The following is a 26,692-nucleotide window of genomic DNA, read 5'->3' on the forward strand; positions in this document are numbered from 1 at the left end:
GACAGAGTGGCAGACAGGGAAGGAAGCTGTGATGGCTCTGTAATCCTTAACAGCAGTTTATTCTGAAGAGTTGTTTCCTCTCCAAAAACAAATCCACACCCACCTCGGTCCTGAACATCTTTCTGGTCATCCAAACCATAACAACAGGTGGGAAGTTTCCCCCCGGACCACGGTTCAGTTTATTTCTCGTAAAAAACTTTGAGGGTGTTTCAGAATTCTGACCATAACAGGAAGTTAAAGAAAGGCTAGCAAGAGATGAGAAGGCTTCTGGGTTTGGAGGGGTTGTATCATTAATTTACTGAGAAATCAATGCACTGCTCCGCCCACAGCCGTAATGCTGCTCATCGCCTCACACGGTGCTCACTCAAACAGGAATAGTGCTTTTTGGAGACTATTTTCAGCTGGGAATTAATACGCATTTGTGTTTTATGGTAACGAAGGCTCTTGTCACCCAGTTCAGCAGTGTGACTTATTGATGTGTCTTTCACAGCATTGCACAACATGAAGCAAAGAGGAATAAGGCAAAACTTAGTTCTACCAGTTCCTATTTTTGTCCGATTTTTCATGCTGAAGAAAAACATTGCCGAATATATCCTGAGATGGTTTGAGGAGATTGTAGAAAACCAACATGTTATAGGCCGATTAAGCGTGAGGATTCTGAGTCTACAGGACGTTATGGAGGTGAGGCTGTCTGCACCATTTAGCAGAGCAAGCAGCAGGGGGCGATGTTGGCCTCTGGTCTGCCCACCACCTCACAGCTGCATTCCTAATGCTGTTTTCACTGGTTTAGCGCTACGATGTGAATACCAACGAGAGAGCACTGCTTGTTCACAAGACCAATCCAGGGTCATGATTCCTTCTACTAAGTTTGAGGCTGTGTTTGTTCTCGTCTGGTCACCAGGAAGACCTTATTCAGAGCACAGACCCAGATTCACTCCAGGTCAGCACCAAGGATATGGACAGCACCCTGAGCAAAGCCTCCAGGGCCATCAAGAAGACCTCTAAAAAGGTAAAGTTTCCCCTCGTTGACATGCCCAACTGCAACTATTCCAGTGGTGGCCTGAGGTAACATAACATACATGTGGATCAGCCAGGCGGTGTTTAGACTGCTGAATGCAATAAAGTCTACAAAATGAGTTTTAAACCAAACATTGGTACGTACTCCTCTGCTGCCGTCCCGTGTGATTGACTCCTCAGCTGACAGAGCTATCAGCAGCCACACAAGAGACACATTGGCCTAAAGTCGACCCGGGTGTCCTTATTCGGGTACATTCCTGATTCAGACTGACAGGACTACTTAAATTATTTCCTGCTGAGTTACACAGAAACATGAATGAAATTAGGCACAAGACACCGTGTGCAGACTCTTCCCTTTGATGTGATTTAGCATTTATAAAACAAAGGGCTGGGATTGAAGGCTGCCTGAGCTCTTCTTAGCTGCTCTTTCCAGCTCACACAGACAGGGCAGCTGAAGGATTTGAATATTTAACTGAATACAAGCATCATACTGCCTGAAAGAATCTTTGGAACAAGCCGATAAAAGACATTGTCATTACTGCATGGGGAAAAGGGTTTATGTGATGCTAAAGCACACACATTTGAGGGAACAACTGAGAGCAGTGAAGGTTAAGACATTCGAGACGGGTTAAACTGACACTCTTCACATTTCTTTTTTCCTTTGTGCTACAAAGTTACTTTCCTGATTCACAGTGCACTAAATTGAATGGCCACATATGCAGAGGTCAGTAGCTGGCATCTCTTCTTGGTTTGCATGCATTCATAATGTACCAGGCTACTCTTTTAACAGATAAAAGCACATTATTATTGCTCTATGATTATTACTATCTTTATTTGGGGGAGTTTTTCCTGATCCGATGTGAGGTTCTGGACAGGGATGTCATGTATACAGATTGTAAAGGCTATACAAAATAAACTGAATTGAATTGAATTACAGCACTAGTAATGGCAAAATGTTTGACCTCTAATAAAAAAAACAGAGGCTCATAACTTTGTGCATGTTAAGATAGCATCTAAAATCCTGCCTTTCAGTACTAGCACAGAAACATGGTCCTCTTTAATCTACAATGCTCCCTATGTTGTCTAATTTTGTAGCTCTTTTCCACTTTCCAGAGATCAGTACATAATGTTGTTATCGACACTGGTTAATATTTATTTAAGCCATATATAATGAAAATAAATAAACAAGTTGAGGACATTGTCTAAGTGTTACCAGGTAAAGTGCCAGCCTGTCCTCCTAAACCACATGGAGATAAGACTGGTGACATAAGTGTCTTTGGAGGGTTTTATATTGTAATTTTTACTATCATTACATTGGGCACATCACCATTGTAAGGTATCAAATGTACCTTGTTAGTGAAAGCTCCTACTTTTGTTCAGACCACATAATGTCTAGTACAGGTGGTCCTCTGCCATTAAGTGTTGCAGGCTTTATGTGACGAATAAAGAACAGATTGTGTAATTATCCTCCTTTGTGATGTATATGACGAGAGAGACTATAAGAATGCTCCAAAGGAAGTGGCTGATCCCATTCAAATGCATTGCTAAGAGTGCGTGTGTGTGTGTGTGTGCGTGTGTTAGGTGACCAGGGCCTTTTCCTTCACCAAGACCCCCAAGCGTGTGATCCAGCGGGCGTTCATGGCCAACAGTACTCCAGATGAGAAAAGTCAGAGGTTGAGTTGTGAAAACCGCATCGGCAGCAGCTCCACACTGGCTGTAAGTCTTGTTGTTTTTTTTAATATTCACTTTTTGGGGGGGAAAGACATAATGCTCTCTCATATCGAAGTTTAGGTTGACTTCATAAATACTACCTTTAATGATATATTAACATTTCCTGAATTTGAAAATGTGTCTCGTTTATATAAACAGTATAACATAATTAATACTGAGATATGTCTCTCTGTCCGTCTCTCTGTCCATGTGTTCCTCATTCCTTTTCTTCTCCCTCCATCTCTTCCTCCCTTTGAGAGCCAGACAATGGACATCAGTCCATGATGGAGCAGCTTTCAGTTGATGTACCTTGATTTTTAAAAGGGCCTTTTGGTCTTAAATGTGAAGGAGCTTTTTCTGCTCTTTTGTAAGATTATTCGTTTAGTTGTTACTTATTTTCCTACACATATTGTGTTATGGGCAGTGTTCGAATGAGTCATTTCTTGATTCTCTATTTTCATTAAACAAGTGGGTGTGAAAAGGAGGAGGAGAAATGTTAAAGAAAAATCATCTAATTCCCACATATTCACACCATTTACACACTTGTTAGTCACTCATCTCACTTGCGACCTGGTTCCCAATGAGACAAGGATGTAAATGTAAAACACAGAAGGATGAATATTGATATTTATGTATGAACACACAAAGACATACATGTACAACTTTTGTTGCGTCACAATATCCTAGATTGCTGTGGAGAATGCAAAAGGCATACAAAGGTCTTGAATATAGCTTGAGGTAGTTCCTCAATACTGATAGGAAAGTGTTTTTTTTTAATCCTTTTTCACCGTTGGCACTTTAATACAAGCAGAGCAGGCGAGTCTCGGCAGCAACTACTGCATCTAAAGAGAAGGAAAGTTTATTTTGGCTGCTGAGACTGTTTAGCTAATGAGGGCAATGCATATTGGCAGCTATAGACGTGTCTCAGTAAAAGAATGAGGCGATAGCGAGCGGCCTCATCGGTAGATGTTCCATGTAGAGGACCCTGTTTGGCTCAGGTTACTAGCGATCAAAAAGCTGTACCGGTAAAGGCATTTCTAACTTTATTGAGCCTCAGCTTTTGTTTTACGCCACCTGTCATGCGTGTTTTTACACGCAGAGCTTTATTGCACAGTAACACACTGCCCACTCTTCTGGGGTGTGTGTGGGTGTGGTAGGGGCACAATGCAGTTTAAAACCATCTATTTAATATAGTAACATAATTAATGTCCACTCTTTTCATCTAAGATGAGTGGGAGTCTAGTGTGGAGCTGCGGTAAAATCTCAGAAAGCAAAAAGCCAATAAGAATAATTTCATGTAATCCGTAGAAAATATGTAAAGAAGATAGAAATAAACCCTCAACGAAGTAGAGATTATTCAGGCAAAGGATGCACTGAGGCAACAAACAGACAAACACTGAAAGACACTTATAGGGTGATAGAAATATTAGAGAGGGGTTTTAAAGAGTAGTTTATTATTAAAAGAGGGGAAAAATAAAAACAATAAGGAACGGCTTGGATGCAGGCAATATCTTTTTTGATGCAATGCAGACCTAGTCAATCGCCAAGAATACACATTGGACTGGTTTTAATCATTTAAAATGTACTTGAAGTGTGCACTGTACAGTTGTGTAGCAAATAGAAACAGGATCAGGTCATCCCGACTCAAATCCAACACATTAGCCTACATTCACATACAGTAGCATCCAGGTCTAGCTCCCACACAGAAGATGCTGTTTTGCCATGCGGTAGATGCTGTTTGCTACGAGGTAGATGCTGTTTGTACTGTTGCAACTGGTATTTGATACACGGTAGATGCTGTATGCAACGTGGTAAATGCTGTACACTAATTTTGCACGGTATACCGATACTACAAAAGTACCGCGCTACCCGTACGTTAAAAACGTTACGATTTTGCATATTTTAAGTATTGGTACTTTCTCAAAATAGCGCTTTCTTAAAACTGCTCCGCTCTCTCTCATGCTGCATGCACAGAGTGCATGGAGACGGACCTCAGGGGGGCGGTGCTTACGGCTCTGGCGGAGCAGCAGCAGCAGCAGCGCTCACAGCCAGTGACCAGGGGAGACATGGCATGAGCTCAGGAGCTCTTGCCGACCGTCGTCTGCTTGTAGAAGAAAAAGACTCCAGGACTGTAATCTGGAGATACTTTGGATACAGTGCAGACTGTGAGGGAAAGCCCACTGACACCGATAGACCAGTCTGTACAGACAAAAGGGAGGTAACGCGTCAAACATGGCCAAGCACCTTTCAAGCAGACAGCCCGAACTTTTTAAAGAGTTTAACGAACCACAGGTAAGCAAATGTAATTATAAACATGAAAAACCCACAGCTCACTCGTATACAGCCACGAGTAGCATCAGCCTAGTTTGACTATAAGCATTTATGATCATGAGGTCAGAATGCACACAAAAGTGTACCAAATGAAACACAATTGATGCAAAATGGTGACATGCTGGTGGAGCCTGAGGATGGATCTTGAGCTAATTAGTTCAAGATTATTAATAAGTACAATTTTCAATAAAGTGGAGAAAATATCTTTTAATTATGTGTCAATCTTTAATGTACCCATATGATAGCTTTAGGTTTTTTTCACCTCAAACACACATCTGTAAAATTATTATTAGTAATAGTGGTAGTATGGAGTATTATTATCTACAATTGCTCATACTTATGTATGGAGTATTATTATCTACAATTGCTCATACTTATGGAAATAACTATGTAGTCATCCGGACAATAGACCTACATAGCCGTGTATAATGAATGCTATGATAGCACCATGTAGTTTTCATTAATATCTTGCTGTATGCTAATACTAGTATTATTGCCATTTGCCAAGTGTTCAAAAAGCTGGGCAGAAACAAGCTGGTCAAAAGGGAACCATACAGATGTTTTATTTATTACTATTATAGTATCGTATTATAGTATTGTTATAGTATCGTATCGTAAGTATCCGTATCATGATGTTAATGACAGGTATCGTATCAAAGTCATAATTTTGGTATCGTGACAACCCTACTGTATGTGGTGTATTCTACATGGTAGATGTAAGCTTCGTGGTAGAGTCTGCATGCTACTTGGGAGATACTGTATAAAATGTGATGCATGGCATATGCTAGGCAGGAGATGGTGTATGCTACATAGTAGATGCTGTATACAATGTGGTAAGTGGTATATGCTAGGGTTGTCACGACACCAAAATTCTGACTTCGATACGATACCTGCTATTAATATGACAATACCGATACTTACGATACTAGAATTTGATACGATACAATACTGGTTAGGGCTGCAACTAACGATTATTTTAATAATTGATTAATCGGTCGATTATTTTTTTAATTAATCGAATAAAAAAAAAAAATTAAAGCATTAATTTGCAACCTTTTTATTACAACAGAACTCGCAGTGCAAATTCACAGTGCAACAAATCTTAACAATAAAGAATTCATAAAAAATAAAGAAATACAAATCAGAAAACTTAACAGGATTTGTCATAACTTGTTCTCTACACTCACAGACATGCACACTCACAGACGCACACACATGCACAGACACACACAAAGACATGCACACTCACACACATGCACCAACAGACTCACACACATGCACACTCACGGACACATTCACAGAGGTACATACTCACAGACGTACACACTCAGAATTTAGAGAACAAGAGATAATATTGCAGAAGTAACACTCAATGTATCAACAGATAACTTACGGACTGCAGTTTACCAAAACAAAGGTTGTTAATTAGAGTCGAACTACAAATCACAGCAGCACTTCCTCTGCATGAAACCACATTATATCGGACTGTTGAACGCAGGTCTATGTTCTGCACCTCAGAGGAGATATTTACGCGTTGCTTCTCTTGAAGCCTCCGTGGTGTTTTAAAACGAAGACGTTATCTAACCCAACAGCATGGCTCAAACACTAAGAATGAACAACTAGCGCGCTAACGACACTGCTGTTAAGTTATTGTACATGCAACGCGACTATGCAGTGACATACAAGAGGATACAGGGCTGCACCAGAAGCTCCTGGACCTGCGCGCTGCGCTCCACTCAACTGTTTTGTTCAATACTCAAACATCTCCGGGACTTACTGAGTGGCGTAATAATCGTGCGACACAACGAATTGATAATGAAATTCGTTGCCAACCTTTTTAATAATCGTTTATCGATTTTATCGTTTCGTTGTTGCAGCCCTAATACTGGTAATTTATCTATAATAGTCATAGATAAAACATCTGTATGGTTCCCTTTTTGACCAGCTTGTTTCTGCCCAGCTTTTTGAACACTTGACAAATAGCATTAATATTAGTATTAGCATACACCAAGATATTAATGAAAACTGCATGGTGCTATCATAGCATTGATTGTACATGGCTATGTAGGTCTATTGTCCGGATGACTACATAGTTATTTCTATAAGTATGAGCAATTGTAAATAATAATACTCCATACATAAGTATGAGCAATTGTAGATAATAATAATACTCCATACTACTACTAATAATAATAATTTTACAGATGTGTGTTTGAGGTGAAAAAAACCTAAAGCTATCATATGGGTACATTTAAAGATTGACACATAATTAAAGGGTAATTTGTCCCTCTGCTCTTATGCTCTTATTAATAATCTTGAAATAATTAGCTCAAGATCCATCCTCAGGCTCCACCAGCATGTTACCATTTTGCATCAATTGTGTTTCATTTGGTACACTTTTGTGTGCATTCTGACCTCATGGTCATAAATGCTTATAGTCAAACTAGGCTGATGCTACTCGTGGCTGTATACGAGTGAGCTGTGGGTTTTTCATGTTTATAATTACATTTGCTTACCTGTGGTTCGTTAAACTCTTTAAAAAGTTCGGGCTGTCTGCTTGAAAGGTGCTTGGCCATGTTTGACGCGTTACCTCCCTTTTGTCTGTACAGACTGGTCTATCGGTGTCAGTGGGCTTTCCCTCACAGTCTGCACTGTATCCAAAGTACCTCCAGATTACAGTCCTAGCGTCTTTTTCTTCTACAAGCAGACGACGGTCAGCAAGAGCTCCTGAGCTCATGCCACGTCTCCCCTGGTCACTGCCTGTGAGCGCTGCTGCTGCTCTGCTCCATGTGTGAGCCAGAGCCTTGAGCTCCGTCTCCATGCAGTCTCTTCATGCAGCATGAGAGAGCGGAGCAGTTTTAAGGAAGCGCTATTTTGAGAAAGTACTGATACTTAAAATATGCAAAATCGTATCGTTTTTAACGTATAGGTAGCGCGGTACTTTTTTAGTATCAGTATACCCTGCAACATTGGTATATGCTACGCAGTGGATGCTGTATGCTACATGGTAGATGCTGTATATGATGTAGTAGGTGGTATATGCTATGCTGTATGCTACATGGTAGATGCTGTATGCTATACGGTAGATGCCGTACGCTGTGCAGTAGATAGTGTTTGCTACGTGGTATATGCTGTATACAGTGTGGTAGGCGGTGTATGTACAGATAAAGTTCTATCTGTGCAAAAAATAAATATTTAGTTACTACTAAATAGCTAATTTTGGAAAACTAAAAGCAAATTGCAAAACAAAAGTGCAGATGTGTGAGCATTAGATTGAATCAGTATTATTGACTGCAGTGAGCTGCTTTCCTCTACACATATTTTATAATTGGGGTTGTAGACTTGATATGGCCGCTCTCAGTTCATGATTCATGTTGAGCTGAGATCTTTTTTTGGTTTTGAGAGACGGATCAGCAGAAAAGACGACCTAACGAAGACTTTACGGAGATTGGGTTTTGGCAAAATGCCAATCTTGCTTATGCGTACCGTAACCATTTACCTGAAAGTACAGGTATTTCTCCATGTCTTTAGTAATGACTTCGTTTTATGTCCGTGTACTTTGTAATGTGTCAAGCCAGCAAGCTCATTGTTGGTACAAGACACAAGCACTTTGGCTCGTTTCATTTGGAGCAGAAGAGCTGCTCCGGTGTTTCTTGCAGGAGTGCTACTGTTGCCATCTTCAACCTGGGAGCTTTTGTCACGCGACATATTTTTCGACACTCTTTGCCCGCTGCTGAGTGCTCAGCGCTCACCTGTGTGCGCACAAGTGTCTGTCTGCCGTGCGTGATACAGAGAGCAGAGGAGAGTGTTCATGCGCAACCACGCAGAGACATAAATGACGAGCTGTCGTGTGGATCCGATCAATTAAATAGGGCCGTTTAGTTTGTTTAATAGCAGAAGGTGCACCTGTTCGGTAGGAAAGAGAACCTTAAATTACTTCTTGTGATCTGGCGCTATAGAGAAAATCACAGGGGGTGGGGATTTCTTCAGGGGGGGGGCGCCCCGCCCCCTAATATAACAGTAGGAGAATTACTGCCCCTGCTGTATGCTATGCAACAAGTGCAATATGCTAAACAGTAGATATGCAAGAAGACATTTTTTTTCTGTCACCTTGTGTAACCCCACAAACTGATGTAGTATAAAACGGTTGAGGCTATGATTGAACACTAGTTGTTTGAAACAAGATACTGAAGAATTTGATCATCAGCTTTCTTTAGAACCTGTGTTTATTAATTTAACAGTGTCGGTGGGTGTGCATTGTGTATTTAAAACAACAGTCTGTCGAGGTATGCAATTTTAAAGTCCCCCCTGCAGATGTCTTTCTTGCTCTGCTTAAACTTTACTCCTAATATTTCTAACTTACTGTATGTGATATAGAGCCTTGCATAGTCTTTCACACGTGTTTCTGTCTTTTCTTTTACCTTCTGAGGATATCCTCTCTCCTTGAATTTTGTTTCATCGTCTTCATTTATCTGCGTGTCTAAACTTGTTTTTTAGGGGGGTTTTCATATATAAAGCCCATCTCTATGTGTGTCTCCTCTCTGTTATGTGCTCTAGATGTCTCGCTCTACCTCCACGTTCAGTTTGAGTGATTCTGCCAAGAACAGTGTTGTGGTGCAGCGCTCTAACTCTCTGGACCATCCTCCGCTCAGAGCCAGGCTCCCAGTCTGTATACGTCCGCCCAGCAGCCCCGCCTCAAACCCTGCACACAGCCCCTGCCCCGTTGCTGCCCCCAAGTTTAACGAAAGCCTCCGCCCCGTCTATTGCCTTAGCTCCCAAGAACCAAAGTCCATCCTCCATGCTCCATTGTCCCAACCGGCACCATCTCATCCAGGCCCCTACACCACTTCAACTCGTCCCACCTCCACCTCAATTCCAGCTGTCAGAAACTCCATTCAGCTCAACTCTCAAATCTCCCAACTAAAATCTATTCAGCACGTGTCCAGACACCTCCCCTCATTAGGGTTCCAGGCAAGGTTCCTGGCTCCTCCGCCTGTTAATGCCAAAGGTAGGACCTTTTCTGAGTCATGCAGGGATCCCCAAGCGCCTTTGGACCCACCAAAGGCTGTCCTGACCAGTCCTCGCAGGGAGACTCTGCTCTAAATCTCAGTCCTGGAGTCTGATGTGAGCAAACCTAACTCTGTGGTCTAGTTTTAAGTCTGGGTGCACAATACCATTTTCATTTGTATCTTAATCCTCACTACCTGCTGATTACTCCGTGTTGGCCTTTTAACATCCAAACACCACAGGTGCATTTCTACTGCCAAATCAACTCCTTAGAAGCTGAGACCCTCCGACAAAGATGGATCAGATTAATGAGGGACCGCTGACCTCTGAGTTAGATAAGAAGTGTGGGGGTTTAATGCTTCTCCCCACTTGAGATTGTGTGCAGGGCAGAGATTTTAAGGGTTGATTTGGAATCTCTCTGCTCCTCTGAATCACCTGGGTTACTAACTGATGGTGGTGGCTGGGAATATTCACGAGGTGGGTGCTATTAATTGTGGGCTGTATACAAAAGGCTGTAATGGAGCTGAGTTAGTGTAGAGCTGGGACATAAAAAAGGTGGAAGCCTGCTTTGCCTCAGCTGGAAAAAAATCCTTTTAATGGCAGAATATTAGAATATTTCATTTTACGGTCAGGGTTTTAAACATGACTGTTTAGAGAAATCCATATTCATTATAAAGGGTTGATCTGATTAATAACCATTCACATTCAAAAGTTTTACTAAGTACTTAAAGTCGGAGGTCTTTGTTTTAACCTCAGCAGCTTTTTCAGAAACAACTTTCAGCCATTTAACCCGTTGCCAGTTAAGTGGACAGAGCTCTTTCAGTCTGAAAGCTATTAATGCTTGTGACATGGGCTTCAAACATACACATAACGACAGTGTTGTCTATTTGAAGATCAAGAAATCATTTTTCCAATGAACCATACGAAAGTGTTTTCATTCCAACGAACATATCCGTAAACAGGAACTCCTTTTTTTGCATCAATATGGTTCTCTTAAAAGGGCTATTTTGCAAGTGTTGAACTTATTTTCTCAAGTTTTTGTGAATAGCGTTAACAATGTCTGCCATCTGCAGTGTTCTTCCTCAATACTGACCCTATTCCAGTCACTAAATAGGTTGCTATGTATTTGTTCGGGTGCAACTTCTCGTCAATGTCCATCCACTAAAACCTGCTCGTTAGTGTGTTTCTCATCAAAAAACTATATTTTACAAGAGAACATTTGAACTCATCATGGTTGCATTGAAATTCACCCAATACTCAGTTGTACTGAGTAGAGCTTGAAGGACTTATAATGCCAGTCAATGCAACCTGCGTTAAGTTAATCTTTATGACTAGCAGGACTGTGCTAGGGCACAGCATGAAGGGAATGAATGTCATGGAATACATGCCTGATTAACTTACTTAAGGGCTGAAGAATGACTTGAGGCAATGAAACAAGTCAAAAACCAAAACCTACCGCCTCATTGTTCATACATCTGGATGTTAAACTCAGTCCAGACTTTTTGGGGGTCACGATCCTTCCTCCTTCTGGAGTAAAGAACAGGCCAGATCGATCACGGTATATGATGAGGATGAAGTCAGCCGCACTGAGCTGGGGAGAGAACATTTAATATTACAAATAACAGCACATGAGATTTTAATATGGTGCGATGTATATCTCACATCATTCATTGCTGCATTAGTATGGTGAATGGTAATTAGCACTTAATGTGAGGCCTCCTGACTGACTACTTTTTAACATCGAATAAAATGATTGGATTGGTGACAGAAGCTTAATAGCACATTTCAACCTACAAAAAGCAACAGCATGTTCAATATCTATAATGTAAAGGAAAGAGGTGCAACTAATAATTTAAAATTAAACTGATGATTTGCTGTAGATGTCTGACGGTCCTTCGTGATCAAATTTCTCACATGTCCCTGTCACATGTCTCCAAAGAGCACAGTTTGAATCGTAGCCGTCTGCCAGTCAGTGTCCGGTCGGCAGTCCTAAAGCAACAGCACCCTGAGCAGCGCTGTAAGAGACGAACATAGACTGTGAATAAAGATGGACGACATGATGGCTCCTTAAGAGCGGAAAACGCCTCCATCAGGATAGGTCATGAACCATGCCCCCTCCACCAATACGTGCCAATATTGCTTTCAGAAAAACCACGCTAAACAAATTAAAAAAGCCTTAGTGTAATATAAGGCATTCTGAGATGTTAAATCAGCTCAATCCACTGCAGTAATCTCCCGGTACGGTCTGCTGTGTCTCTCACCGTGCTGCTCTTTGTGAATCGAGTAGGTAGCAGATTGCGTGTCTGGCTTCAGGATGGGAGCGGAGATTTGTGGTGTTTTTATCTTTAGTCCGACTTATTCATCGCACAGTTTACACATTACTTTGTTTCCGTTAGCTTTCTATCAGATTAAAACCAAAGAATCAACAAATATTTATGATAAAGAGCCGGCGTCTTTGCTTCCGGAGTTAGGGCGTGACTCTTGAGTCATAGTGTTGACGTTCCAATTATTATCTTAATATTAACTGACAAACATTGCCTGCTATTGTCAAGCGGCTACCACACACAACACTGTCAATGAAACCTGCGCCTGTCCCACCTGCAGCGCTCGGTACCAGGACCAATCCTTTACTGGTCTCTAAATCACAGATTCCGTGGCTGGATGATGAGCTCCCCTCTCGCGTGTCATTATGCCGCTGCTCTCCTGCTCCCTCAGGTTTGATGTATAGCTCATGGAGCTGGTGAAGGGCTTATGTGACAGTGTTGTGATCAGCCCCTATTAATCCGCTCTAATAAAACCTACATCTGGGTAAACCATAGTGTTATGAGCCAGAACACCTTTGCATGACGCCGGTGATATATCAGGAGAGGCGTGGCGGTCTGTTGTGTGTGCGCCGGCTGAGGTGAAAATGGAAACGTTTTCATGCCCGCTTGCCCAGATCAAGTGCTAATTAGCATGTGAGCTCTGCTGTGGCAGGTGTGTAATGACGGTCCGATATGTTTGCACTGGGACCAGGACTGCCCTCGACCTGGTCTCCCCTCCAGTGGAAACCAACCACAGATCTGCTTATTCATTCAGCCCAGTGTTTCTGGAGCACTCAAGCACTTCTCTCCAACGTGTAATCACATAGGGAGGGGTGTTGTTTAAAAGCCAGGTGTACAGCTACTGAAGTGTGCTTGTGTTGGCAAAGATTGCCCATCTTACAGGACTCGTTGCCAACGTTTGTCTTTGAAGCCAGAGAAGCGCTAGCGACAGCATTTGTCTTTGTGCACTTAGTAATTAAAATGAGGCTGGAACACATTAAATTCTTATTCTACACACACACACATACATATATTTAGGGCCATATGAAATCTGTTTATATGTTTTCCAGATTTACATTTTTTTTTTTCAAGAATAAATTTTTTACATTTCAGAAACGATCGTATATGCTGGATGACTTAAATTGGATTCAATACATTCATATTCAAAATGTGAAGAATATCACAGAATAGTGATTCAACTTCAGCCTGATTCTCGTGGTTTGGATGGTAAACTGCAGCCCGGCCCTCTGAGACACAGCAGGAACAACGTGAACCATAGCCGCCAGCTTCTGTTTATTCGCTTTAGCCGCCGTGAAAACAACCATTTCTATACACGGCGTCCACTTTCTGGCGAATTCCATTTAATTTCACACTCGATTTTATTTTCATTCTAAAAGTCTGTGACTCCATGTGTGTGTGCCCCGTGTTTTAGAGATCAGAGTTGCACATATGACACGCCGTGGCTTTCACTGGCAGGTCTAATGGCTGCTCGTTTGGGACGGAGGTAAATGGCTGACTGAGCACTTAACATTCATTCACACTTACTGGTGCTTTCTTCTTCCAAATAAAACACCATGTCCTGCTGTTCAAGTTATTTAAATAATACTCTTTTTATTAAACCATATACTCTTTCTTCTTTTCTGTTTTTGCTTTCGGTTATTATAACATACATGTTCACCAAAGTCTTTTCTTGAAACGTCGCAACACTGCTGCAACCAAATCTGACGGCACAGCCAACATGAGCAGCCAGACACCCGGACGGGCTGAAGGCAGAACTGGAAGTCATCGCCACCTTTTTTATGGGTGCTGGAAGCTAAAGTAGCACACGTTGAAATATCCTTTCTAACCTAATGCCGTCACATTTAATAAATATAGATTTCCATTCAAATGCAGAGCTTTAGTGGACACACAGCTAGGGAGGTACATTAGGTCAGCAGGAAGTGGAAAGGATGTTTACGAGACGTACGTCTGTCCAACCTGGAGCTTTGTATCCACTCATTCTGGCTGCTCATGGTTGTTGTAGTCGTGACGTCATAGCCAGGTTTGAATCAATCAGGGAGATCCTTTAACACAGCTGGGTGTTTTCTCACCTCATCACATGACCATGTTTCTGTTCTCATTAGTCTGTTTTCTCCCTGCAGGCACACCAATCCCCCTCCATGGTCAATCTACCCTCCATGTTTGAGAGAAAGTACCACACATTCAGCCGTTCCACCACTCATCTCTTCTGAGCCCCCGGGCGCCGCCAGCCACCTCCCATCTCTCCGCCTCCTGTATAGCCGACTGTCGCTCAACAGAAAGACCCGGCTGGACAGGTGTGCCGTCCTATATGGAAGCGACCAGTCAATTACTGGCAATCTGGCATCTGTCCATCCTGGAGCTCCTCTCACTTTTTAAATCCAGAGGAAATGGCACTAAGCCACATTTGGAAAAGCAACCGCACTGAAGAATTGTCCCGCTCCTGTTAGAGTGCTTCATAGTTGAGACTTGGACTAAGCAGGGTTGAAACAATAAGGCAATTGTTCATCAGCCTGATTCCCAACATGTGACGCGTGCAGCTGAAACTGCTCCGTGTCTGTAGCTGAGAACTCGTGTCCGACAAACCCCTTGATGCTTTCCAAACATGTGCGCTGCGTGAAATAAGACAAGGAGCTAACTGGGGGAAATAGCTGGACTGGTAGTACGGCCCCGTGCTGGGGGCCACGTGTGTGTGTGTGTGTGTGTGTGTGTGTGTGTGTGTGTGTGTGTGTGTGTGTGTGTGTGTGTGTGTGTGTGTGTGTGTGTGTGTGTGTGTGTGTGTGTGTGTGTGTGTGTGTGTGTGAGGGCCCCTCTGTGATGTAATGCTTGCTCTCCTTGTAAACAATGAAGGATGCTCTGCTTTTTGCTGGGTACTGTTAATGGATTGTCTTGACACAATTAATTTGTTTCTTATATTAATGTCACACACACATGCTGCCTGGCTGCTGACTGTTGTTGGCAGACAGAACACTAACTACGGAGCTCTCTGTCCTCTGGTTTAAATGGAGACTTTGTCCCCGGATGCTATTGAGTGTAAGTAAGGAATGTTTCCTTTTCCATTTTGAGGTATTTCAGTTGCACACATGCATGCGGTTGAGCTCTGGTGTTTGATGTTCTTGGGAAAGCAACAGTCTTTATGATAACTGATATGTAATGTTTTATTGTAGTGGGGTAGACTTCTTTTCACCTGATATAATAACTTTACATTCCTATAATTAACCCACCATCAACATTTAAACTTGTGATAGTTTCCAGCTTTTATAAAGCTTCTATTTTAACATGTGAGAGATTGAGTTGAATAAAAGCGCCTGTGCTCTTGTTCCCTGTCCACGTTTTTAAGACTCTTTTACAGCGTGTCCTTTGTCTGTTTTAGAAGGAATGCTGCATCAATGTATATATTTATTATTGAAGAATACTTTTTTCTCTCTTACTATTTATGTTGTTTTTCACTTTCATGTCTTTTTCCTTATTTAGTTTCATTGAGCTTCTTATGTCTCCTGTTGTTTCATCTCTATTAAATGCACTTAAACATGTACCTGAGGATTGAAGCAGTTTTTATTTTTTACTGTCTGTCTTTGATGACCTGCTCATAATACAAACTTAATTCATGTTTATGGCAGGCTGAGTAATTGTACGTCTTTGTGCGAAAATAAATCTAATTTTCTCTTTCAGTGCCAGACTAAGGTTTCCTGCAAAGTTAAACCAAACGCTGCTGAGGTTAATTTAGTTGGAAGAAAATGTTCATCTTGATACTGTAAGAGCTTATCTTAATTCAGCCACACTGATCCTTCTTTGCCATCGCAGATATAATTGATAATTAACGGATGACGTGGCTCAAAATGTTTGACTCTAGTCTTGAAGCATCCGCTGGAGTTTGGGATCTTTGAAGGCCTGTTTGTGATTGGCATTTCACTTTGAAGCGAGCTCATTATTGCTCTTCAGTTGTTGTCTGTACTTCTTGCTTATTTGATGTAAGAGTTGGTTTAGAAGTACTTGGGTCCCCCAGACAAGAAGAAGTGCACTTCTCCAGTTTCCCTCTAACTCATAAATCAGATCCGCGGTTTGAAATTCACTTTTGAGCTAGCAGAGTCAGTGGGTTCTTTAAAGGAAATTAACTTGGCCCACAAATACTGACAAGTGGGCATAATTGGAGAACAAGCAGGTATTTAGTTTTAGGTCAGCTTGTGACTGATGGATGAAACGGTTTAAAGTAGAACCATCAGCGAGACCAAAGAATGATGACGTCTTGTACTGCGATCCCTCATGGAGAGGAGACGCCTCATTGTGAATTCAGTTTATTTTGTGTAACCCAAAATCACAAAAAAAAAATTTGCCTCATTATTTAAATGTTTTTTTATGTATACACTGAGATTTCACAAAACGTCACACAAAATCTGAACACATATGACATCCGTGTCCCGGGACCTCACATCGGATCAGGAATCCCCCCCCCCCCCCCCTCAAATTAGAGTCCAAAGCCACTTGAAGTCACAGAATTGGTCTGACAGTTCAAACTGGGAGTTCACATAAAAATGTCCTGACTTCATCACACAGTTCAAAAAGCCAGGTGAGCACCTTACTAGTAAAGCCACCGGACTTCAGTGAGCAGGAGAAGCTGCCGGTGGTCGCTTCCCATCTTTTCGCATAAAATGACAAACAGGCGTGATCGCAGTGGAGGACTTTTGATGAAATTTACTGTTTTCACTGCTTCATCCAAAACCGCCTTTAATTCTGCAGGCATCGTCTTTGTTGCCAGTAAAAGAATAACACATAATTTAAATCATAAATACTTTTATATTAATTTTAAACTTTTCAAAATTGAAAATGAAAAACTTTTTATTTATTTATAAATGACCTCTCGCGGCCCACCTGCAGTACCTTTGCGGCCTACCAGGGGCCTACATTTTGGGAATTGTTGCTCTACAGGATAGAGAGAGGAGACGGAGGCAGAGCCACAGACTGCTGGTGTACCGAGTAGAAGTATAGATCAGGCCTGTTGGGAAGTGGGTTTCCAGAAAAAGCAGCTGCCACACATGTTGAGATTGCAGTGCTGCTTTTGATAGTTATTAATGTTCATGCAGGTAAATTAGTATGAAAAAAATATCACACAATATAAAAGTGGCTTTATGAACTCTGACACCACTAAAAGGAGTCAAAAGCTGTAATTTAAAAAGTGCTTAATTTCTGTATGGTGCGTTCACACACCTCCTGCACAGCCGGCCCGCCGGCGTGTGTCCTCCTGCCCTCAGCTTAACCATAATCACATTAGCTCCCCCCGAGTCGGCTGACTTCCCCACACTGAGTCAAGGTGTGTTTTGAATGGGGAGCCTTTAAATTTAGCCACCTTGGTATTTCAGTCACGGCGGCGAAATGGGAAGGGAGAGGTGTGTCTGTTTTGTCCTCTTCACATGCAACCCAACCCCTTCAAAGCATTAGAATATAATCTGTGTCTCCTGGATAAAACGCGGGACGTGCCGGGCTGCCAGTGAGCGGCGGGTAGAGTGCCATGCGGGCCCGAGGCGAGGCGAGACAGGGGAATAGCCACAATGAAAAGACACCTCTTCACGGAGGACACTCGCTCTTTTCATATTTGCCTTTGCCTTCACTTCAAAGTGCCTCTGACTGGCTGTTTAGGGGTGAAACGAAAAGGGAGACCGGCTAAAAGGAGGCAGGGGGGCTGGAGCAGTCGGGGTCTGCTGGCTCTGAGCTACCAGCATGAAGGACACAGTCCCAGACCAAGGTGAAGACGACACTTAATATCTGGACAGTCTTACTAAATACTATAATTGAGAAAAATGTCTTCATGCAAATAAAGCTCTTTGCATGAACGTGAGAGAAATAGAGTTTCCCACTACTAACAGATTACACAGAGGAGGCGCGAGTAGAAAGACAGCCGTTTGACTTTGAAATCCCTCAGTGGAAAGTGTGGGTGTGGAGATTGGACCGTTCATGTAAAGGAGTTCTCTGCTGTGAGAGAAGTTTTCATATTAAGTGAAAGTTTCTCTTATTTAACCATGACCCAAAACTTTGAGCAAATCTGGGGTTTTTCCAGACAAGCACTTCCCTGTAACCTTGAGAGCAGAGGCGTGTTCTCCCTGGAGCCAAGGAGGGCCATACTTTCAGTATTATTTGAGCTCTACTGATCATCTTAAAGCCCTTCTGTGTATGTTTATGTGAAGACACCATGTTTCAAATGATTCAGATGTTTTAGAGAAGATGACACAGTCCTTGTAAACAAACATCTATGAGCAGATTTTGCGGTTATGAACATTCACCATAAGAATATTATTAATTTATCAAACTAACACCAAATTGAGAGCTTTTCAAACCTCACATTTTATTTCCCACACAACAGAAACGTTATGGCAGCACTGTAACAGCCAACTCGTCCCTGTCCACTTCGGGGAGTCAAACAGCACCCATCTGGATGGCCATCTGGAATGCCATGGTGGCCAATAGTCTTCAGTTTGTTTGATGAAAGTGAGTGTTGCATTTACAGATGAGGTAATCCACTAAAGGAAGGCTGTGGCTATCACAGCAGTGCTCAATAATAATCTCAGGATTCAATGATTCAAGGATCCTTTATTGTAATTATGCAACACAAAGATGCACAACAAAACAACAAACTAAATGAAACAGTAGTGCATTCCTGTAGTTAATTCATTTTATTTAGCATCATAAGGATTGTAAACAGATGTAACGAAAAATATTTCTCTCTTCAGATAAAATAACCGACATCATCACATTAAAAACTCAACGTGAGGATAACGTTGTGTACTTCCTGTCTGACTGTGTTTCAGCTCCAAGCATCATGATGTAACACAGAGTCCAGATCCTGTGTCCCACTAGAATTCTGATCTCTGTGCTGCTAGATCCTGGACCCTGATAGACCACGAGTAGACTCAGGTCCTAGCTGTGTTAGCTTAGCTTCCATCTGGGCTCCTCCCCCTCCTCCCTGGGACAGTCTCGTGGCGTTCGGCCTAGCAGGTCTGGCTGGTTGCTCGTTGGTGGCCGCTGTTCATCTCAAACCCTTACTCTTCCTTTTCAGATGTTGATGATGATATGCCGTTAGTGATACGGCGAAAAAAACAAACACATAAAAACAAAAATGTATAGCAAAGTGCATGGGAGCTACCGGTCGCAGCGTGTACAAGTGCTGTTGTGTCCAACATTGGCCATGTTGCCACAACGAGTGTTTAACCAGATGATGGCGCTAAATGAAACATCAAGGAATCTAGTTTTTACATTTTATTCTGATAAAACCGTATGCCGTATGGCAATCCCGAATGTAAATCTTTCAAACTCTGGTGTTGTAGCAGCACATCAGTGCCCGTGTTCAACAGTCAGACAAGGTTCTGACTTTTGCCCATAAATGTGTCTCATGAGTTGGAAGTTGGACTTGGAATGTCAGGGTTACAGAATGCGCATGTTCCAGAACGTCCGTGTTCCAGAATGTCAGGGTTCCGGAATGTGCATGTTCAAGAATGTCCGTGTTCCAAAATGTCAGGATTCAGGAATGTTTGTGTCCTGTGTTCCAGAATGTCCGGCTTCCGGTTTGTCAGCAACTTTTAAAAGTCTCCATTTTATTTCCGGTCAGTTTCATTTGCTCCTACAACTTCTGATTGATATTGTCTGTTCCCTACTTCCACCACAGAGTGGGTTTTAATGTCCATCTCCAGTTTATAAAAAAATACAATAAACAGGAGAACATATGAGGCTTTGTCATCCAAGACTATATGGGAAAAGTTAAAGCTAGATGTTTTTTGTCTTTATATTAACATAAGCCTAGTCTTTCTAATGAAGTCCAGGTTTTCTGTAGAAAATGTTAGCAACCATGACTGTCAGGAGACTGTATATAACACCTGATGATGGCCGGCCCTGTGGGCCAATCAGAAGCAAGTTGAACATAGCTACGCCCCTCTCAGGTAACCCAACCATGAATGGAAATTAAAGTGCACAGATGTTTTAGTTTTCCTATTTTGCAGTCCTTAAACTACATATATGTTATTAATAATATAAAGTATATATCTGGCAAAACTAAAACACTTGAATATTCCAATTTTTGATGGACTTTTTTATGTGGTAAACTAGCAAGTTACGCACCATGGAGCAATGAAATAGTCTTATCCTCAATTTGTGTTTGAGAGAGAGAGAGAGAGTAAGAGAGAGTGAGAGAGAGATCACATGACTCCCGATGGACTATAGCTGACCTTCAGAACATCAATAGGCTCTATAGAGAGCAGAGCTTAGCTGGATATTGAACTGCACTGATCTGCCATCAGTGTTTCTCTTCTTCACTTTTGCAACCAATTATTTCTTAATTAGTCAATGAGCCCCTCCTTCAACTGCATGCGGTCAACATTGCCCAATTTCCAACAGCTGGATTCTGGATGCTCTCCTCACTGGCAGGACTTTTTAACTTCAGAGCTGCCAAAAGTGCCATTAAGTGTTACATGGAACTGATTTTCTACGATAGCCCTGTTGCCAAGGTGAGATGTTTACGGAGAGATTCTGCTCAGACGAGCTTTGAGCTGAAGGCAGCATGCCAGTCACCAACCTTTCCATCCATCCATCAACTCTGTTTGTCTGAGGGTAGAATGGAAATAAGCAAACGTCTCATTAACCCACTTGGACACACTTGTGGACAGTAGGAGGGTTGTGTGGGTAAAGGATAACCCGCTTCACCCACTAAAACAGTGGTTCTCAACAGGTGGGTCGCGGACCCGTTTTTAACAGTTCGGGGCATTTGCTTGATAAAAGAAAAAAATTGAAAAAAAAGAATATATATATATATATATATATATGTGTGTGTGTGTGTGTATATATATATATATATATATATATATATATATATATATATATATATATATATATATATATATATGTTTATATATATATATATATATATATATATATATATATATATATATATATATATATATATATGTTTATATATATATATATATATATGTTTATATATATATATATGTTTATATATATATATATATATATGTTTATATATATATATATATATGTTTATATATATATATATATATGTTTATATATATATATATATGTTTATATATATATATATATATATATATATATATATATATATATATATATATATATATATATTAAAATACTGAGATTTTATTTTGAAGGGCCTTTTATGCAGAGCAGTGTCATATTTTTGCAGGGTCACCCCCACATGTTTTCAGCAGCGTGTTCCAGGTTGGGTCAAACCAGGGAGATGCCGGCCCCAGTGGGCCAACGGGGTTGGGGCCGGCCCACTTGCATCACCAGCAAGCCGTCCCTCAGACATCGCCGGCCCGACTACATTTTGCGCTTCACAGAACACATTATATTGACTCCAAAACATGAAGCTTAGAAATCACTGACTGGATTTTATACTACTCCTCACGATTTGTATTCACACACATGGTTTCCACACCCAGTATGCAACACTACTGATTGCGGTCTGTATTCACACTCATGGTTTGGATGTTTCTTGCAGGTTTTCAGAGTTTCTTGGCGATTTTAGGACATTCTGCCTTGATTTTAAATCCAGAACACCGGCACTCCGGCAGACTTGAAACATACATTTTGAAACGTACATTTAAGTTTCATTTGTGACATGTGTCAAGAGTAAGAGGCTCAGACGCACAGACGAATGTATCCGGTTATTTTTCAAAATAAAACCGGCCTTGTTTTTTTTTTTGTTTCTTCTTTTTTTCTCATTCTTTCTGTGCGGCCTGGTAGCAAGGGGACATTGCGTCACTCGCTCACAGACGAAGACGTTTGTGAGAGTGATTCAACAGCATGGCACCAAAATGTAAATCCTTTAAAGGAGTATCCTGATATTGTTTTTTATTCCCATGTGACTATTATGCACCTGGGCCGCAGAGTTAGTTTAGGTTCTGTTACTTATCTTATTGTTTTGTTATGCACCTTCAACACCCTTACACATACACTCAATCACACACTTAGCGTGTAACACTACTGTCTCCATAATATCTCAGGTTCAAACTGCACCATCTTTTCATTAAATACATCAGAGATGTTGAGAATGTTCCTCAATTTGGGTCGCGGCTTGTCTTGTCATTAAGGGTGATGGTGGGTCGTGGAGCCAGACCAGTTGAGAATCACTGCACTAAAATACCCCTGATTCCAGTGCCAATGCTAAATATAAATATAACAATACATTCTATAAGAGTGTATTGTTATTATATGTATGTTATTACTCATTCACCTTGTGGGTTTGTTAAATTTTTTGATTCCCTTTTTTTTTTTTAATAGCCTCATCAGTCTACATTCGGCCCGTTATTATTTGTATTCTTTTTTACTTCATGTATGGACAGTTATTGGTCACACATTATTAGATATTATGCAGCCTTCTCTGTGCTGAAGCTCTGACGTGGAATTTTTTTTTTATTAGCAGCTGAGTTGACTGTAATGTTGTTTCATATAAATGTATTTTTTCAGTGGCGTTTTTAACTCTGTTGCAAACTGGAGATACACATTCAGACATCATTCAGTGTGATTTACACTTTTAATTTAAATTCAATTCAACTTGGATAGACCAAAATCTAAATTAGGGCTTTTGGAAGAATTGACAAATAAAGCTGACATTGACTTTGACTTCTGTACACACACAACATCCTATGTCCTGGGACCTCATATTGTAGTAGTAGTAGTAGTAGTAGTAGTAGTAGTAGTAGTAGTAGTAGGAGTAGTAGTAGTAGTAGTAGTAGGAGTAGTAGTAGGAGTAGTAGTAGTAGTAGTAGTAGTAGTAGTAGTAGTAGTAGTAGTAGTAGAAGAAGAAGTACTATAGTATCTCATAAAAACGGCATGAAAATGTCATAGTATAGTATGATGTCATACAAATGTCATAGTATGTTATGCCATAAGTCATGAAAAAGTGAAGTTTGCTATAAGATTAAACGATAAGTCTGTAATATGAAATGTAATAAAGTCATTTTATAGTATTCCATTAAAAGTTCATTAAAATGCAATTACATGGTATGTCTATCTGGTATCATCTAATGTCAAATGAGTCCTACCATTATTATTATCAAAAGAAATGTATGCCATAAAAAAGGCATATATATATATATATATATATATATATATATATATATATATATATATATATATATATATATATATAATAGTATGCCATATATATATAATAGTATGCCATATAAAATAATTACATGTCATTAAATTGTCACAGTAAGATCATAAAAAAAGTAACAATATAATAATGTAGTTCACTTGCATCAACAACTGATACTGTGTTATCTGCTGTTTATTTCTGAAGCACATAATAATACTGTTAATAAAAGTGTTACATAAATAAAGTTAATTCTAATTATTATTGTTGCAACCTGAGGACCTGATGCCCAGTTAATTTAGAGCAGCAAAAGCTCAACATACTTTGGTTGCAGACTGGAGACTCTGACTGTACCGTGACCCATCTAATATTATGTAATAAAATAAATCTGTGTCTCTTATTGTTGCTAAATGTAGCACTTGAAGCGGTTCAACATATTGTTAAAGTTTAAGTACTTGATTGGTCAACAGGGTAAACACACTTTCCTTTGGATAAACACTTTTAGGTGATTGGAAAGTCATGGTGATACACTTTTACTTCACAAGTGTGCAAAAATACGTCTTATACATTCATAGTTCTCCAAGATAATCTGTGGTTCTATTTTTCTCCCAACATACTTTAAAAGAAGCAAAGCAAAGATATGTTTACAGACTTTAACATCAGGTGATTGACATTTTCCACACACAGATAAAAGTAAAATACATATACAAGTAAAAGATAAATACATATAGGAGTGAACTACAAGTCCCAGGGAGCATTGTTGGCAGAAACATTCATAGAGCTCTGCAGAAACGATTAAGGGTTGAGCTTCAGAACCTGCTGGGTACGTGCACAAATAGGATGTGCACGTACCCAGCCCCCATACTGTTTTGTTTATGATTATCTTTGATAACATACGGAAGGATTTGAATGGATCTCTACAAATTACTGCACATCATTCTTTTTTGTTTTAGGTATAACTACTCATGCTTGTTGAGAACAGCCTGCGCATGCAGCTGGTGTCTGACTTTTTCTCCATCCATGTCAAGCAGTCTGCTATTGTTACCATGGTGATCTGCCATGGTTCACTGGACCCAGCTTCATGGTGAGTTGAGGTCCAGTGAGCCAGTTTTCTATAAATCAATTGGGTAATAAATATTTAATCAAGCAATTTACATCATATGGATTGTTCTTTTCCTGATGGTGCTCATCAGTCAGTGAAAGGTTTTCTAGTAAACTGGTAGAATTTGAATCTAGTGCAGTGTGTAACAACATAGCTTCCTCATCACATACCCGCAGTAAAATTAGATGGCAAAATACACACAGTACAACAGTTGATATAACAAACAGATTCAATAAGGGGGTAATAGATGGCGAAATAGCAAAGGAGTTCAAGGTCTGCATTCCTGTGGGAGGGAAACGTTTTTCAAATGGTTTGTCCCTGACAGCTGTGACATATCACCCTGGAACCCATATGCTGGAACCAAGCTGGGTGAGGCTCTGGTCTTGCAGATCGGCCACCCTGGTAAAGAACCATTTCTCCAAAGAGACAAAGCCCCAGCTCATTCTACTGATCTCTCTGCTTCCTCACAGAATGAAATGACAGTGTGGCCCAGGTGAAGTTACTGCAAGCCTTATTAACACCAGAGCGATTGTGGTTTCGTCAGTTTCATTGTGTTGCTTTTGTCTGAGTTGCGTGGGTCCTTCTGTAGCTTCATGCTGCTCATTGACGTTATTCAAGGTGGGCGTGTCTTCATAAAGGTGGGTGTGTCTCTCTGCTCAAATCTCTGTTTTTTAAAACCTTGACGTGTTCGGGTGATTTTCACCAGACGTTTACTGAATTTTTCACCCGATTTTCGTCTTTTTTTTAGGGTGCCCCCATGATACAAGTTTTCCATTTTATGAGAAGTTCTATAGGGTAAAATAGAAGAAGAGTACTTCAACTTGCCTTGTATTGTTTTATTTGAATATATTTCAATGAGAAGTATGTTTTATCAGGTACATTATACGTTAGTGATAGTGTGACTATTTTTAACGTTGGGGTTGTAGGGTTAAGAGGTGATGGCTGATGGGGAAAGTCTTGCTGTTGTCTTGATGGAGCATTGTGAGGTAGAAGGGGGGGCGATGCATTGCTGTGCCAGAAGCCACTGATCCCTGTGAAACATTAGGGGAGGTGTAATGTTTCTTCAGCATTTCTCTTGTGAATGTTTACGGCATCTACATGTTGGTGAGTGACACAATAAGAAATGAAGACAGTATGTTTTATATTTGCAAATGAAGTGGCGAATAAGTAATAAAAAAAGGAAAATATTTAATGAGAATACAATAGGCATTTCATTTCAGTTTAGTGTGTTCTCTGCTGAGGTACAAATACTAATACCTTTGTTTGCAAATACACAAGCAAACAAGACAACAGTCACTCTGACATGTTAAGATTTGAATGATATAATTAATAAAGTATTCTATTTCTACTCAATACCAATACTAATTACTAACAAATACCAATTTTCTAAAATTACAATTGAAAATGAGTCTGTAAAGTAAACAACACCTTTTTAGTATAAATTTCAATTATTTAATTATCAAGACATAAAACAATACGGAGTGCATAAAAATACATACCAAAGAATAAACAAGTAGTGACATTATGACTCACTCTAGCCCTAATATTTAGCATCTTTGACATCAGTAACATGTATGATTCATATTTTGTGGACACACCGGTATCAGGAGTTGAGTGAGAATTGTTTGGGTCATATTGTGGACATTATGTATATAGTTTTATGAGGCTAAAGTATTACATGACACACACTTGTCCAACAGAGTATAGTGGAAACTGCTAAAAAATTGATTAAAAGGGTTGGAACAGAATCATAAGAAATGCTAAATATAATTTAGCTACTAATAATCGAGCAGTCCGTTTCCAGTCTTCAGGGTCTATTCATAAATGAAAACACACAACAGGAGGCTAACGTTTATTACATTTATTTGTATTTATTAGGGCTGGGCAAAATTGTAAAAATGTAACTGATTAATTGTCTGATTTTTCTGCGAATAATCGTGATTAATTGCATTATGCACCAAATTCAATAATGAAGTGAAAACTAGTGTAGTGCATATTATATTTTAAAGTAATGTTATCAGAACAATATGACAGGCATATATAGTTTATACATCTGTATTCTGAACAGGTATTGTTCAGTAGTAAGGG

General features: G+C 40.4%; 1 protein-coding gene across 8 annotated transcripts in view; it reads left to right on the forward strand.

Annotated features, from left to right (window-relative positions):
• The window catches only part of ect2 (epithelial cell transforming 2), a 52,331-nt gene extending 36,410 nt beyond the window's left edge, over positions 1-15,921 (forward strand). For 4 of the 8 annotated variants that reach the window (XM_068593255.1, XM_068593257.1, XM_068593259.1 and 1 more), the window contains 3 exons: positions 902-1,009; positions 2,599-2,733; positions 9,616-10,196. In XM_068593255.1, the coding sequence (XP_068449356.1) occupies positions 902-1,009; positions 2,599-2,733; positions 9,616-10,161 (789 nt within the window). In that variant the 3' untranslated portion in view covers positions 10,162-10,196. Of the gene's footprint in view, positions 1-901; positions 1,010-2,598; positions 2,734-2,985; positions 3,235-9,615; positions 10,197-14,509 lie in introns of those variants that run through there. The other 4 variants (XM_068593260.1, XM_068593263.1, XM_068593261.1 and 1 more) reach the window with 3 other exon arrangements.
• Positions 15,922-26,692: the final 10,771 nt, after the last annotated feature.

This window comes from Clinocottus analis, unplaced genomic scaffold (genome assembly GCF_023055335.1).
Source record: "Clinocottus analis isolate CAN_PGR_092001 unplaced genomic scaffold, fCliAna1.0.p SCAF_29, whole genome shotgun sequence".
Taxonomy (NCBI): Eukaryota; Metazoa; Chordata; class Actinopteri; order Perciformes; family Cottidae; genus Clinocottus; species Clinocottus analis.